Source organism: Aulonocara sp. 'chitande type north' Nkhata Bay, linkage group LG7, assembly GCF_057382095.1.
Source record: "Aulonocara sp. 'chitande type north' Nkhata Bay isolate Kocher_YH1m ecotype deep benthic linkage group LG7, A_spYH_male_GT1.1, whole genome shotgun sequence".
Lineage (NCBI taxonomy): Eukaryota > Metazoa > Chordata > Actinopteri > Cichliformes > Cichlidae > Aulonocara > Aulonocara sp. 'chitande type north' Nkhata Bay.
In genome coordinates this window covers 61,157,508-61,174,370 of record NC_141350.1, presented here as the reverse complement: position 1 = coordinate 61,174,370, position 16,863 = coordinate 61,157,508, and the positions used below count along the sequence as shown (strand labels likewise).

At 39.5% G+C, this 16,863-nt stretch overlaps 1 protein-coding gene across 2 annotated transcripts in view; it reads right to left on the bottom strand.

Annotated features, from left to right (window-relative positions):
* The window catches only part of megf10 (multiple EGF-like-domains 10), a 62,795-nt gene that overhangs the window by 12,263 nt on the left and 33,669 nt on the right, over positions 1-16,863 (bottom strand). For both annotated transcript variants that reach the window (XM_086301750.1, XM_086301751.1), the window contains exons 9-20: positions 16,536-16,748; positions 15,471-15,645; positions 12,318-12,438; positions 11,380-11,543; positions 10,883-10,985; positions 9,891-10,037; positions 8,436-8,570; positions 8,146-8,274; positions 7,843-7,971; positions 3,518-3,646; positions 2,058-2,186; positions 743-970 (exon numbers count right to left, since the gene is read on the bottom strand). In XM_086301750.1, the coding sequence (XP_086157876.1) occupies positions 743-970; positions 2,058-2,186; positions 3,518-3,646; positions 7,843-7,971; positions 8,146-8,274; positions 8,436-8,570; positions 9,891-10,037; positions 10,883-10,985; positions 11,380-11,543; positions 12,318-12,438; positions 15,471-15,645; positions 16,536-16,748 (1,802 nt within the window). The remainder of the gene's footprint in view (positions 1-742; positions 971-2,057; positions 2,187-3,517; positions 3,647-7,842; positions 7,972-8,145; positions 8,275-8,435; positions 8,571-9,890; positions 10,038-10,882; positions 10,986-11,379; positions 11,544-12,317; positions 12,439-15,470; positions 15,646-16,535; positions 16,749-16,863) is intronic.

The window sequence follows — 16,863 nt, the reverse complement described above, 5'->3', positions numbered from 1 at the left end:
TGGTCAGTAGGAAGTGATTTTATACCTAACCTAATATGTGTCGCAAATCTAACCTGCACTGCAGCAGTTTAGCTTCACAGTATAAATTACAACCTAAATTACCCCTTGAAGAAGTGACCCATCTTCATAGTACAGAAACCCCAAGGTTAACCTTGAAGTTACACCCCGATAAGCCAAAATCCTGCATTAAAGTACAGGGTTTAGGAAAGGAGAAGCAATTGCCTCTGGAAGGCTCTCATTGGAATATAGTTCTGATGTCGGGGTTATCTCATAACCCTGAGATGTACGAGGTGCTTCAACTCTTCAGTGATAAAAAAACAAACAAAACAAAACAAACAAACCTCATTTATATTTTTAACAGCTAAAATGTTATTGCTTGTCACCATGTCCAACATGTGTGATGATGAAGAGTTAGAGTGCATTGTGAAAATGTAATTCCTTTACCACGTAGCAAGAAAAACCTTCCCAAAATGATTAAGACCACGAGGAAAGTCAACTCCTGCTATTTTAGCTTCGCATAACCAGTGTTCCTTCCCTTGCTATGAAAGGAATTTTACACCTCTGGTATTTAACAATATAAGCTTAGCAATATAAGGTTTAGAACTGTAAATTTGTAGTGAGGTTAACCATTTAAAATCAATAAAACAAACAAGGAAAACAGTATAAATATTAGAAGAAATAATGCTGGTACAGCACAATGAGACCTAGTTGCAGTTTAAAACAAGTAAATATGTAAATGTACCTGTTATATTGTAATCAGCAGCAACACTCACAGCAGGAGTGTAAGTCACAGATGGCATGGTGGGCTCTTTGCCCTTCTGCTTTTTCCTGAAGATAATGAAGAGGAGCAGAAGGAAGAGCACAAGCAGCACAAGGATAATGATTCCTGCAATGGCTCCAATCTGGTAAGAGTCTACATGCATCGCTGCACTAGTCAAAGTGTTGAGGCTGCCCACCACAATCACACCAGCTGCACACAGGAGGGGGAGGGAATGTAGAATAAGAGTTAGATGTTTTTGAGTCTGTTAAGTTTAAATGAGTTAGTTTTTCTAATGGAGAGTGATTAGAGAAATCAGTAAATTTGATTAAATTAAACCTCTATAACCTCAATCCCAGAGAAGGTGGGATGCTGTGTAAAATGTAAAGTAAAACAAAAAGCAATAATTTGCAATGAAAATATGTGCAGTATTTTTTTAATAATATTGCCTAAGCAAAACATGTATAATATAAACAGAATTGGTTCCAGCACAGAACCCTGTGGAACTATTTGACTAACTTGAGTGACGAAGACTCACTATTTACACAAACAAATTGAAATCTAGCTGAAAAAAAAAACTACTGAATTATTGATGAGTGAAAAAGTGTTTGCCCTCTTCCTGATTTCCTATTTTTTTTGTATGTTTGAACACTTAAATGTTTGGGATAAAATGTAAATATTAAACAAAGATAACACAAGTAAATGCAAAATGCAGTTTCTAAATGAAGATTTTTATTATTAAGGGGGAAAAAATCCAAAGCTACATGGCCCTGTGTGAAAAAGTGATTGCCTCCTAAACCTAATAGCTGCTTGCGGCACCCTTAGCAGCAAAAACTGCAATCAGGCATTTGCGATAAATGAAAATGAGCCTTATCGTTATAGTGCTGTGGAGGAATTTTGACTCACTCATCTTTGCAGAATTGTTGTAATTAAGCCACATTGGAGGGTGTTTGACCTTGAACCATCTTTTTAAGGTCATGTTATAGCATCTCAGTTGGATTCAGGTCAGGACCTTGACTAGGCCACTCCAAAGTCTTCATTTTGTTTTTAGGTCTAGGATAGCACATCAATATGGCCTATTCCTATTAGGACAGACAAGGCTAATGTTAAGGACTTCAGAAAAAGTAAAACTCCATCTAAGTCTTTGAGTGGTAAGCTCATTACTGATTTGCACATGGTTGCATTCTGTTTATATTTACATTTTACACAGCATCACAACTTTTTTGTTTTTGTGAATTAGGTCTGTAGTTTGTGTCATTAAACAACGTTTGATTCCATTCTTACTGAAGTACATTCTCACCTTGGTCACATCGAGCTCCCTTCCAACCTGAATTGCAGTAACACGAACCAGTCATGTGATCACAAGTGGAATTATTTAGACAGTCACAGACCTGATGGCAACCATAACCATATAAACCAGGAGGACACTCTGGAAAACAGAAAAAGAAAAGAAAAAGGTTAATTCTGTTCATCTGGATGTAGTGCTATTTAGGATTGGTTTGACTTTAGCCACGTTCTAAATCAGTATAAGTATTGCAAATAATGGACCATCAATGATGGTAGGAAAGAAGCTGCAGAACTGCATTTGTGGCTTGTCAAAACTAACAACAGACATGGACCTTAAAATCTACCAAGGCAGGGAGGCAAAAGGGCAAGATCCAAAAAAACCCTAGTGTCCAATGTACACTATACTGCCAAAATATTTGCCCACCCATCAAAATAACTGAATTTATCCATCCATTCGTTTATCCTTTTTCAATGTCGCGGGGTCGCCGGAGCCTATCCCAGCTGTCTTAGGGCGAGAGGCAGGGTAGACCCTGGACAGGTCACCAGTCTGTCGCGAGGCTAACACATAGACAGGCAACCATTCACACCTATGGGCAATTTATTGTGTGGGGTTGCTTTTTAGGAATTGGGACTGGCTCCAGCGAAAGAAACTCTAAGACATTTTGGACAATCTCATTCTCCCAACTCTGTGGGAGCAGTTTGGGGATTGCCCCTTCCTGTTACAAGATGACTGCATACCAGTGCACATGTAAGGCCCATAAAGACATGGGTGAGCAAGTCCTGACCTTAGCTCGTTAGAACTGATAGAAAGGGATCATTTAGAGCAGAGACTGCGAGCCAGGCCAAGCTCTGTGCAGGTTAGTCAAGATCTTCTACAACGGAGTCCTGACCTCAACCCAAAAGAACAGAAAGGGATGAATTAAAGCAAAGCTAGACCTTCTTGTCCAGTATGAGTGTCTGGTCTCATAAATGCGCTTGTGGAAGAATTCCCATAAACCTTAAACCTTGTAGAAAGCCTTCCCAGAAAAGTTGAAGCTATTAGAGCTGTAAAAGGTGGTTCAACAGCATATTAAACCCTATGGATGAGAGAATGAGATGTCACTCAAGTTCATATGCACGTGAAGGCAAACGAGCAAATACTTTTTGCAATATATCGATATATCGATAATCAGGAATGCTCAAAGAAAAAATTAAAACCTGCCAAGTGAGTTGAACAAAGAGAATCTGGAAAATGGGGGATATAAGGCAGGAGGTATTTATACAAAGGTGACTGACTAAAGGTGCCACAAGTGTGGCACCAAAGGACAGGATAGTGCAGCGTCCAACTTTTCTTTAAAAACTTGAAAAATAAGACAAGATTAAAGTAAAACAAAAACAAAAACAAAAAGAAAAACTGAAACTTAATATGATTAAAAAAAAACAACCATAACACAAAAAAGCAAACAAAACAGGCAGCAATATCTTGTAACCTACTTTGATCACAGTATTTCCCCATGAAACCAGTTCGACATGTGCACTGTCCAGAAATGTGGTCACAGTCGGCTCCATTCCTACATTGACAAGTCTGAGAGCAGTCCTTCCCAAAGAAACCCAACGGACAGCCTGCAAAGAAGTTATCGTCATTATATTCTGTACTTTTAAAATATGCAGTTTTTTAAATTAAAAAAGTACCTTTGACAAATTTATCCAAGATTATACCAGTATCATCTGGATCAGCCATTCCCAAAGAGAAGAGTGCTGCACCCCCCTTAAAATCCAAAAGAAATCACATGGGGCCCACCTAATCTTATATTTTCACTCCAATCAAATTCTGTTGGCTATAAATTGCTAATGCTACCTAGTCATTTGTGTTATGGCCAACATGTGACCCGCCTGCCACTGGGACACAAATGTCAATACAAGAACGACAAGCTAGCTATCCAAAGCGATCCAAAAGTATGACATCAACAGAATGCATGTCATCAATTGGCTAGTCAGTCTTATGGTCATAGGGGAATCATATGATTGTTGGGTCTGTGAAGGTTCTCAGTCATCCAGGTCATCGTAGTCAAAGGAGCTTGCAAAGAAAAGCGTCTGGACTTCTTTAAGTTACTTGAAGACGTTTCACCTCTCATCCGAGAAGCTTCTTCAGTTCTAAGGTCAAATGGTGGAGAGTCCCAGATTTTAAGCCCTATGCGAGTGTCCCCAAGAGGGTCATGGACCCTCTGTTGATCCTCTTCCTAATCACAAGAGCTAAAGTGTGAAAGTGGGTGTGGGTCACAATCAGTCGCCTGAGCCAAGGTGTGGCTCAGGCGACAGGCCACACCTTGGCTCAGGCCACACCTTGGCTCAGGCGATTAGAGGATCATCAGGGGGTCCTTTTGTCCCTCTGTGGGGGGATACTCCCACTAGGTTTATATCTGGGACTCTCCACCATTTGACCTTAGAACTGAAGAAGCTTCTCGGATGAGAGGTGAAACGTCTTCAAGTAACTTAAAGAAGTTCAGACGCTTTTCTTTGCAAGCTCCTTTGACCATATGATTGTTGGGTTTTTCTCTGTATATATTATTATAGGGTCTACCTTACAATATAAAGTGCCTTGAGACAACAGTTGTTGTGATTTGGAGCTGCATAAATGAAACTGAATTGAAAGTTGTGTCACTCAATGAGTCATGAAAGCGTCTTCTTCACAAAAACCAAAACCGCAATTTTTGAAACCCGCCAACGTGGAAAATGTTCTCACAAAAACAACACCATGTTGCCGGAGTCTGACAAAAAGCCATCGACCCAGCAGCTGGTACAAACATCGCCTCGACATCCACCTATTTTGTAGCATTTGTGTTGCATACAAATGACCTCACAGGACGTGTTGCTATAAGGACACCACACACATAAGATGGCACTCGATTGTAATAGAAATAAAGTCAAGCCGAGCTGTATTGCCTCGAGCTGCGTCGAGTCGATTGGAGTAGGTACTAATGGAAAAAGTGCTTCCATCTTAACCCAGTCAGTTACCAATAGCACGGACTATATGCCTATATATGAGGAATATAGACTCTGCTGTTAACAGGTGAGGTTGAGAAATTTCCCTTGACCTGCAAGGTTACTCAGAGACAATACTTCCCCAGAGATAAGCAGGGTACTCATGGGCACGTGTACTGGGTAATACTCATAGGATCAGACTTGGACCTTTAACACTAAGGTCACTCAGGGTGCTGGATTTGGGATGAAAGCCCCTATTCATGGTAAGTGTAATGGCATCAGCCACACATGGGTAAATCAGTCCATTTGTTCACTTTATTAGTTTGGTTTGCAGTTTTCTTCATTAATATAATTCATTAATCATTTTATTTAAACCTAACACTGATATTATGAGGCGCGCGCATAATAGCATTGTGGGGTTTTTCTAAAAATGTTTTCTGTTTAATTATGTTTCTCTTTCTTTGAATTACCTGGTTTGGGGCTGTGGCTGTTTCCTGTCTTGACTCAGGATTCTGAGAACAAAATGCCTGCTCAGCAGGACCAACCATGTGCTTATCAGGAACAGGGGTGTTTTAGGTTTACTTATGTTATTCTGTGCTTAGTTAATATTAGTGTGTGTTTTTGTTTCCCCCCTACTGTGTGTAAATGGTTTGGCCAAACCATTTTAAAAGCTACCCTCATGTGTCTTTGTAATTAGGTCAGTTTGTGGGTTAAGTTGTGTCCACTTTGTTTGTTTAAGTTTCTGGAAATTACTTTGTGTAGAGTTATATTTAGTTGACCTCTTTTATGGGCCTGCTAATTATGTTTTGGAATTTTGTCTTTTTGAGAGTTAAAATAAAGAAAACCCTTTTTGAAGACATTTTTTTCTGTGTCCTCTATGCCTTGGCTGCTTGGTCCCTCGCAGTAAGGACCCTACTTGTCTTGATGACAGTGGCTTCTAACAGTCCCATTGTATTTAGATGTGACTGGTCCCCTCTGGGGATTAGGACTGTCTGGCCTTAAGTTAGCCAGTCTGGGTGCATCTCATCACTTAGCAGCTTTTTCCATTGTGCTGTCAGAAACTCATGGATTCCAGTTAGTTTTGGCCAGTAGGTGCGAATCATGTCAGGGCTGTCAAACTCTTCATACTTTACAATCTTTCTTGTATGCCTGCCACTGTAATGTTTAACTGTTCATGTAGTGCAATCCCCTCAGTTCTGCTCTTAGCTACACCAGCCACTGAGCATCTTTCTTCCATATGCTATTCCAGTATTGCTCCGTCTCCAGTCTTGGTGGTGCATTTCTCATATCATTCCTTTGCCACTGACAGTACAGATTGAATTATTTAGTGGAGAACAGCTGGCTTTTTCTCCTGGCTACTATCTCTCTGGTATACCGTTCCAAGTGGGTAGTCAAGGCTTGGTCCACGGAGGGTCCAGGTTTCAAGCTTAGCCATGGTCTTCTCTTTCAGCTCAGCTTCTTTCAAACTCAAAGCCTTCAATGGACCAGTTGTTCATCGGGTTTGGTACCCAATCTCAGAGAGATGATGATATCTCCCCCATGGCCTGAGGTCCTGGCCAACCCTTGCCAAAGCATTTGTGTTGTACCTCATTTCTCATCTCTAGTTGTAGCAGTTGCTTCTTCTGGATGTTGGAACACTGAGCTATTAGTTGATTCGCTCTTAATCTAGAAGTTGGGTGACAAAGAAGCCATAGGTCCCACATCCTATTCATGTAACCACCTTTTGCTGGAATTCTTTGCATAGAAGCATTCCAACAGCTCCTTATTCTCATCCCTTGCCTTCTTGTTCCGGTAGCCCACTTCTTATTAAGGTCACTCCTCTTTAAAGTCAAATAAACGCAAGTTTCATAAAAATTCTAAAATGTCTTTTATCTTTTAAACTATGCTTAAAATTTTAATGAAGCTTATGCGTATTAGCTTCCACTTTGTATGGTTTAAATCTCAGTGCCCTGTCATTCTCCCTCTCATGCTCTCATTCATGCAGCCAGCATCCTCAAATTTCCACCCCACCCGAGTCACTCAGAGCACCATCAAAGCTCCTTAAGTCCAAGGGGTCCTGTCCTAAATCCTGTTGTCACTGGGATTCTGTTCTGCCATGATGAGTCATCGTATCTAATTGCCAAATGCATTAATTTTTCTATTGCAACGAATTATGTTCATTTCTTCCAAATTATCTCTCCTTATTGAACTACCTTTTTTTGTATTGGAAACATTTAGGAAATGATACTGGTATATGGGGATTCGACATATCACATTAGAGTTTGCATCAAATATCCTGTCCCATTTGACCTCCGATCTCATTTTTACAGTACACATCCTATACATAACCTTTCTTTCAAGTTGACAACAAAATGTGTTAAATCTTTAAAGAAAGTATTGCTAAGAGAAAGAGAATGAGGTGCAAGTTAGTTAGAAAAATTGTAGTATAATATTATATAACAAGTTATATTTATATACATGTATAACAACTTTTCCATGTCCAGTTATTTACAAATCAATACTTTTTACTTACTCCTACATAATGTTTGTCTAAACATCTGTCATGCCACCCTTATCTGATTTTTACTGCACTACAAACTTAAACTATTTTCTTAAAGTAAAAAAACAAAAGAAAGAAAGTGAAATTAATATATAGAAATACTATAAAAAGTAAAAACTGCCAAGAAAGGTTTGGGCCCTTGGATTGTTTCTTATCGTTTGTTTTTTCAGTTTGAGCATGGCAATGCTCGACAATGGCAGAACAAAAATTTGTCTTTCTCTTAACCATTTACAATTTGGACTAAATGACATAACTTGGGTGTGTGTTTATGTGTATGTGTGTTTGCAATTTGACTGACGCTGTGTGCAGTAGAGGCCAGTCCATCCTGGGCTGCACTTGCATTCTCCATCATAAGCGCTGCAGTATGCTCCATTGTGGCAGTTACATGTGTGGATGCAGTTGGGTCCCCAGTGACCAGTTGGACAAGCTACAAAATGTGATAATCAAATGTTAGTGCTAGAACCAGTTGATGGCTAAATAATCTTTTCTAAAGAACCTTTCACAGCACAATAATTTTTTCATAACGAAGAATAATACAGGGCGGTAACATTATCAAGCATATATAAATTGCAATATATAATTATTTCCAGAGTAAACCCACATTGAGAGCAGTCACTGCCAATCCATCCTGGATAACACTGACAGGAGCCATCGATAGGATGACAGGTTCCATTGTTTGTGCAGCTGCAGCTCTGGGCACACTTCTTCCCAAAACGACCGCTGGGACACACTGTATAGACATGTGTTAACATGTGTCATACTTTACTCAGAATATTACATCAAAGATTAACATTAACAGGAAGCTTGACCACTAACCCTTTACCTACACTAGTTGAATTACGTGACCAGCATTTGTTTCTTGGAAGCAACAGTATGTGGCCTGTCACTCACCCTCATTACACAGTGCTCCCTTGAAGCCTGGCAGACATTCACACTGTCCTGTTATGTGGTGACATGGTCCATTACTATGGACACATTGTGGACAGGTCTGACTGCAGTGGTGACCAAAATAACCTGGCGAGCAGACTGCGAGCAAAACAGAGCAAACACAACATGCAATTTATAAAATTGTTGGATCATATATTTGTGGACAGTGAGGGGATATTTTTTGTGGTAATTTTATTCCTCTGTCCACCATCCTAGTGGATTTTACAGTACTGTGCAAAACTCTTGAGCCACCTTAAATGTATTTATATTTTAGTTAAAAGGAGCCAGAGAAGTTATCTTCTCCACGCTTTTTGAAGGTCTTTTAAATGTCTTTTTTGAAGATTGATTCTTTTCCACCCATTTTTAGTTCAGGCCTTGCACCTGACCATTTGCTGAGTGATGCTATTAGGCCATTTAATCATTTGACATTAATCATTCAAGCATAAGAAAACACACCTTACTCAAGAGTTGCTGTTCTCTGACTTTGTTGACTCTACTTTCTGGGACAGTACCCAAGCCTTCCCACTCTTGATTATAGCCAGTGAAGAGTGCTATATAAATCAATAAAGTAAAGTAAAGTAAGTGATTGTATATCAGTTGTTTGCCTTCTGTATTTAACTGTGTGAGGATATTTCTTGATTATAGACTTTGACAATGATACCCTACCTCCTCGAGTGGGTGTTGTGAAGCCTGGCAGACATTCACGCTTTAGCTTTTATTAACTAAAGTTAATTCATTTGATCGCTCCTAAAGTTTTTGGTGTTTCTGATAAAATTTGGTTTTCCACCTTATGTTGACTTTATTTGCATTGACACCTCTCAGCTCCACATCTTTCAACTTCTCATGGAATAATAAGCCAACAGGCCTCACTTGGCCATGGGACTTCTTGTCATTAAATGCTCAGATCACTTTTGAGCCTGTAAAAATATCTGACTATGTATATGAAAAGCTGCAATCCCTGAACAGTTAGTGTAATACTTTCGTTAAACTCCTTACATTAAAACAGAAAATCTGTAGTTACGTGTTTGACTTAAAATACTTGTGTCATCATTTGTGTCATTGTCCAAATACTTATGGACCTTCCTGTTATATATTTTAACATTAAACGAGTTAAGATAATAAGTACAAATATTTTAATTGAACCATGTCAAAATATTTTAAAGCCCCTAGTTTAAATCATCAGATGCAGGTTAATCATATCACATTTTGCTTTTGATGTTCATTTTTTCTTTCAAATGTGAAAACAAGGTTTATTTCTGTTCCAGACTTTTTTTTTTTTTTAACAACACTGATATTAATCATGACTATTGATGTCTATAATAACTATTAAATCAGAGTGAGGTTAAGTAAACCTATTTTAGCTCACCACAACCTATGTGATGATTTTACAGTATTGTGTGGTGTTGATGTAGGACTTACTTCTCTGACAGGTTGGGCCTCTGTATCCTGGAGCACACTCACAGGTTCCTTCATCTGGAGAGCAGGATGCTCCATTCTTACAGTTACAGGGGAGGGAGCAGTTTGGACCCCAGTGGCCCTCTGCACACACGCTGTCACAGTGGATACCTGTTCACACGCACAGATGTGTTTCCATCATTGCAGTACATTCTTACATTAATTTGACTATCAAAATCTGCAATCCTGAATGTGAATGAAAAAAACCAAAACATCTATTGATGCTGAAGGAGAAGTGAGTCCATTGCTATTTTTTAGAGGTCTAATTGAGGATCAGCAGCAAAGCCCCCTGCCAACCCCCCCTGGTGAAGATCACAAAAAGAAGAAAAAAAGGGAGAGTAAGGCATCATAAGCTTTTAATTACGCCTTACAGTAAAAAACAATGGTCCCATCCTGGACAGAGGCCATAATACTGGATCTTCCTAAAGAAGGCAAAGACCCGACAGAGTGTCAGTTTTAAAGCCCAATAATTATGTTAAATGCAGACCTCCGCATTTTGAATACAATCTTAGCATGCAGACTTAATTTAAGTCGTGTCTTCTGTTGTAGTAGCCGCTGGTCCGTCTGTGTATCCACCGTGTTTCATCTGTGTGTTCTCCCTGCTGTCCATCGTCACTTACCTCTGCCCATCCTCCTTCATGTTCGTGCTCTGGTTCGTGTCTTGTAGTTTAGTTGTTCTCAGTTTAGACAGTCTGCAGTCCCGTTTGCCGTTTTTCTATTTTGTACTTTGTGTTCAATAAACCACCTTCACACCTTTACAAGTGCTTGCGATTGGATCCTCCTTTATCATCTCCACACGGCTCATCTCACTCGCCGTGACAGTATTTTATATCCTATAATAAAAGCTGTGTTTGTTTGTTTTTGTTAAAGTTCTGTCTGTGAATCTGCATTTGGGTCCTACGCTGCCTGCTTCACAGCCAGTTTATGACACATGGCACATTGTAATTAGGTATTACCCGTCCATCCAGCCAAACAGCGGCAGTGACCAGCAGCGTGGTGACATCCATCAGCATGATTGCAGTCACAGCGTTCTTTACAATCCAGACCATAGGTACCATCCTAAGGGGAAAAAACAAACAAACAAGGCAATCCATGAAGAAATGTAAAAACATGTTCATTCATATGACATGTGGCATTTGGTTATCAAGATAATCAAAAATATGGTGTATGGTCTGAGGTGTGGTTTGGCTCCGTTTCAAAATACAGATGTTTAGTGTTATTAAAAGCTGAGGTCCAAAAACAGTTCAAAAACGTTCAAACTTCTCAATATCAGATTTTGTCTTTGTACTATATTTATTCAAATATAAAATTTAAATGATTTGTATTTTTGTTGTTTGAATTCTATTTACAAATTTAATAAGATACCACTTTTTTGAAAGTAGTGATAAAACATAGAACAATGATTTTCTTTTCCAAAAAACTTTGGGAGCTTCCATATAATCCTATAACTCACCTGACAGTGGAGTTCACATCTCTCTCCTCTCCAGCCCGGAGCACAGGTACAGTGACCATCCAGTGGGTTGCACGCTCCTCCGTTCCCACAAATGCATGCGGAACCACATCCCAAACCCCAGGTGCCACTGGGACAGTTGATGGAGCAGTCTAACCCATGCCACCCTGATTAGACAAGGTAATTTATATTTGAACACATGTAAACCTTACTTTTGATTAACTTATGAAAGCATTTTTATTCAGTGCAGCACAAAGATCAAAATATTTCTGTATTAATATAACACACGAACTGAGATTTGTATTAATTTGATAAACTGAACTAGTTGAACTAGTGCTCAAATATAGTGTAGAATATTTACTTCATTTGACCGAGTTTTGAAAGAGAGAGGGAGAGAGAAAACTCGAAAGCCTACACAGAATGATACTGTACCATAGAAATAAAAACACAACTATGGACATTGATGAAGGTTATTTTTTATATTGTGGGGACAAAAGAGACTATTGAAAAAGATCAGTTAAACAAATGTTAGTGAAGAGAAGCAAGGTGAGCATCACAAAATGTGTTGCAGGCTCTAATGTGTGTGCAGAGGAGATAAAGGTGTTGCTGGACTAGGAAGGCAAAGTCTCTGACCTCGCATTTTCATTCTAGGCTTCTACAGGCAGTGCTCATGAATTTAGACAATACTTATTTAACTTTTGCAATCCTTTGACTTTAGTTTAAATTCTTGGATTCCTATATTCAGTTATCATTCAGAGCAAATACTGCTTTATCTCAGCAACAGTGCACTATGGACCTGGGAATATTTTAGATGTGATGAGTCAAACGTTTGACTCATCAAGTGTTTATCAGAAGGATATTAATAACCAATCCAGGGGAACTATATAGAGAAATGGCTGTAACTTGTAGCAAATGCAGGGGTTATATTAACAGTAACTAACCTGGCTTACAGGAACAGGATCCATCTATGGGGGAACACTTAGCTTTGTTCTTACAGTTGCAGCTGGAGGAGCAGTTCACACCAAATGTTCCTGCTGGGCATGGCACTGAACATATGGGACCCTGAGAAGATTAACAGACAAAATGCTAACAGTGACGATGAAAACAACACAGTTTCATTTTTTGGTAACTTTGCTTGCTTTTGTCTTTTGTGTAAAGTTTGATCATCAACAGACCTGAAGGGACAGTTCATCAAACTGTATTTGACATAGTCACATAGCACATTAAAGACTTCTGAGCCACTCTTCTTTTACTCTTGTTTCTTTTCTGCGTGCCTTATAGCTTTGGATAGCTTCATTATGGCTGTTTAAAATGTTTGAGTGTAGCTGCATAGCCACTTAAAGAGAGGCAACCAAACATTTCTTAGATGTTATTTTTCATGGCAGTGTAATACATGCAAAAATGAAACAAACTATTTCCTATCAGCTTCTTAGAATATTATAAGCAGGAGATTTAAGATTTTGGATTCTGTATAGATGAGGATCATATTGCCACATCTATATAGAACCCAAAATGCAAACAATTGCTCACTGAATCTATTTGGATACGACTACTGTGGCTGGAGAACTGGTTGCCTTGACACAATTCTTTAAGCACATAATGTAGCCTCACAAGCTACATTATTCAAAGGAATTGATGTTGTGAGGAATAATTCTGAGCTTTGACTACACTCGTTGCTAAGCTAACCCATTTTGCTTTCACTTACAGAGTAGGAGACAAGTAAGTAGGGAACCCAACTCTAGGAAAGGAAGCAAATATTTAGATTTTCTAAAAATTTCAACAGTCCCAAAATAGTTGTGTCCAGACAGACAAAACTATCATGTGTAAGTGTGTGAAAAAGGAAAATAATTAAGAGCTTTTTTCTGAAAACAGAATTGCACATTTTGTCGACGTTTCAACCTGTTGCCACTAGATCTTTCTACAAAGCCACATATGCAATAACAGTACGGGCAGAGCCTCACATTATCCATTTGTTTGTTGGTAATTTTTGAAACATTAATCTATACTGGAATGATGGTTGTGAATAAGGCAGTCAGGCGGGTTAATGGGCCCACACAGTGTTTGGAAGTATAACTTGTGCTTGTATTATGTATCTTACTTAAGAAAGGCAAATAGATTTCCCATGAACAACATGCATTAACAATTCCCAGCAGAAAATACTGCTTGCATTACTCTGCAACATTTCCTTCATTGCCAAATAACTCCCATTTAAATTGCCAGAATTATGCACCCCTCTGCCTTCACATCCCATTCTTAATGCATAGGGTTTACAGTAGCTATAACAGCTGCTATTTACACCTATAACAGCTTCAACGCCTCTGGGAAGGTGTTTATGGGAATGCCCAACTCCTGCAAAACAACCCCACAACTTAGGCTACGTTCACACTGCAGGCGAAAGCGCATCAAATCCGACTTTTTTGACCCTATGCGACCCATATCCGATCATGGTATGACAGTGTGAACAGCACAAATCCGATATTTTCAAATCTGACCTGGGTCATTTTCCGATACATATCTGATGTTTTAGAAAGCGACTGCTGTTTGAACGGTCATGTCGCATTAAATCCGTCTTTTACATCACTGACACAAGACAGACGCCAATTATCAGCGGCGGAGAAGACATCGTGAACGCTTCCTGGCCATCCAGTGTAGATGTCAGTGAAACTGTTGGGAAGACAGTATTGGAGAAATGTGAACATTTTATTTGTACTGTATAATCTGCAGATTCTGACAGAAATCTGCAACTATCCTTTGAAGCACCGCTCCTCTCTAAAACAGCCACTTGCAAATAACAAAATAACTTTATAACATAAAGCAAAATTGGGAAACGTAAAGTAGGAAAAAAGTCTTTATATTAACGGCCATCAGTCAAACAATACTGTTTGGTCTGGGTCTAAACAGAGTGCGTTGTGTGTGACGTCTTCTTTTGCCGCTTTGAGCGTTCACACTAGAACGTGTTTGCTGTCACATTTTATTTGTAGCGTGAACAAGCAGACAAAAAAATCGAATTTGATCAAAAAATCGGAATTGAGCATTAAGACCTGCAGTGTGAAGGTAGCCATAATCCCCCTCCGCCAAACTTTAGACTTGGTACAATGCAGTTAGACCAAATACATTTTTCCTGGCAAATATCAAACCTAGACTTGTTCCCCAGATTGCCAGATGAAGAGACACGATTCATCACACCAGTCAACATGTCTCCACTGCTCTGGAGTCCGGTGGCAGTGTGCATCCAACATTTTGCATTGTGCTTGGATGCAGCTGCTGGGCCATGAAAAAGGAATTCCATGAAGCTCTCTATCTCATGTTCTTGAGCTAATCTGAAGGCCAGAGGAAATTTGGAGTTCTGTAGCTACTGACTCTGCGGGGCGATCGTGGCTCAAAGAGTTGGCAGTTTGTCTTGTAACCGGAAGGTTGCCGGTTCGAGCCAAGTCTCGGTCATTGTGTCCTTGGGCAAGACACTTCACCTGCCGCCTGCTGGTGATGGCCAGAGGGGCCGATGGTGCGATATGGCAGCCTCGCTTCTATCAGTCTGCCCCAGGGCAGCTGTAGCTACAACTGTAGCTGCCTCCACCAGTGTGTGAATGTGAGAGTGAATGAATAGTGGAATTGTAAAGTGCTTTGAGGGCCCCGAAAAGCGCTATATAAATGCAATCCATTATTATTATTAAAAGTGGTGATCCGTATGCCTCAGTATTTTATGTGGCCCACCACTTTTATGCTATTGTTCCTAATCACTTACACTTTGTTCTAATAGTTATGTGGGATACTTAGAAGTGAATAATTTCATGACAGGTGGCATCCTAGCACAGCCTAGCTTCATAGGTTATTAATGTGTTATTATTTGGAAACAGATGGTTTTGCATTTTGCAGCTCTGTTTATGCTGCTTACTAACTGCAATGATTACTGAATTTAGACAGCAATGCATCACATTGCTGCTTTTCAAAAAACATGCAATATGATTACAGCAGTGTCTTACAATATTGCATGTACCGTGTGCAGTATACTTAGGTCTGATATCATGCATCACATATTTATGATTTGTGACATAAAACACTCACTGGCATTAACACATACTAATATATGGGTTTACCGTGAAGCCTGGAGCACAGATACACTCTCCAGTGACACTGTGGCAATCAGCACCATTCTGGCACTGGCACACCTGCTGACAGGACTCGCCATAAAATCCTGGAGTGCACGTCTCATTGCAGTAGAGACCTGACCAACCAGGCAGACATGTGCACTCCCCTGATATCGGGTGGCAGCTGGTGACAAGAGAGAAAACGATAATAGTTATAAACTTTGTTGAGGTGTTTCCTACAGTCAAGATTCCTACTAGTCAGTACTATTTCCTACTTAAAGTATTTAGTGTGCTTGAAACAAATTTTTCTATGACCTGTTTTTTTTAAGATCAGTGACTATCTCTAGTATTTAATCTCAAAGGTTAGCTAACACACTAGTAGCATTTCTGCAGTTAGCTACAAATATGAAGTGCACTGTCATGCTTCCCTGTGGGACTGAGCTTTAGCTTTTCTTTTAGCTTGTACAATTTCTCTACATCCAAACAGTGCTCACTGGAAACATACTGAAAGCCTAACAGCAGTGGCAACAGGCAAATCAGGCCATAAGTGTTTCTTCTAGCTGTCTTGGTCTAAATCTGAAAAAACAAAAACAAAAACAAAACAAAAAACCTAATCAAACTATCAAACTATCAAAAATCTAAATCTAAAAATTAATTACAATATACCTGAGGAAGACTTTTTTCATTTTTCAGTGTGTGGGTTAACTGTAGTAATACAGGTGAAATGTGGCTATATTTGATAGTAACAGAGTTTGACTGACAGATGGTGTAGCTGACACAGCAGTCCCATTGAGAAAGAAGCAGAACAGCTGTTATCTGCAATGACACATGCAGCCCACCAGCTGTGCTAGGCTAACTGATCACTACACTCAGTTGTCTACAGACACAGCGGTCATATACACAAATCTATACACGCAACATGTCAAACTGCTAAAACCCAAAAGATACAAAGGAAACACAGAGTTATATTTTGGAATTCGGGGAACCGTGAGGCAGCATTAATCAAATGGCTTCAAACTGACCTGATCTGCAGATCAAAGTTTGTCAAAGATGACAACATGATTTACTACATACCCACGAGTGCTTTGGACATAGCACGGACATTTCCTATCGCAACGTAGGCCATAGATTCCTTCAGGACACAGTCGGACATCACATGTCTTTCCTGTGTATCCTGGCTCACAAAGACACATTCCATTGCTGTGGTAGCACTTGCTGTTGTTTTCACAATTACATGTCTTTGCACAGGCAGCACCATAAGTACCAAGGGGACACTCATCCTGGCACCTGTTTATAGAGACACAGAAATATCCAGAGACAGTGATTAGGAAAAAGAGGTGGTGATCAATGACCATTCTCTCAAATGAAATATGAATTGTTGCGTATTTAGCTCCGTGACTAT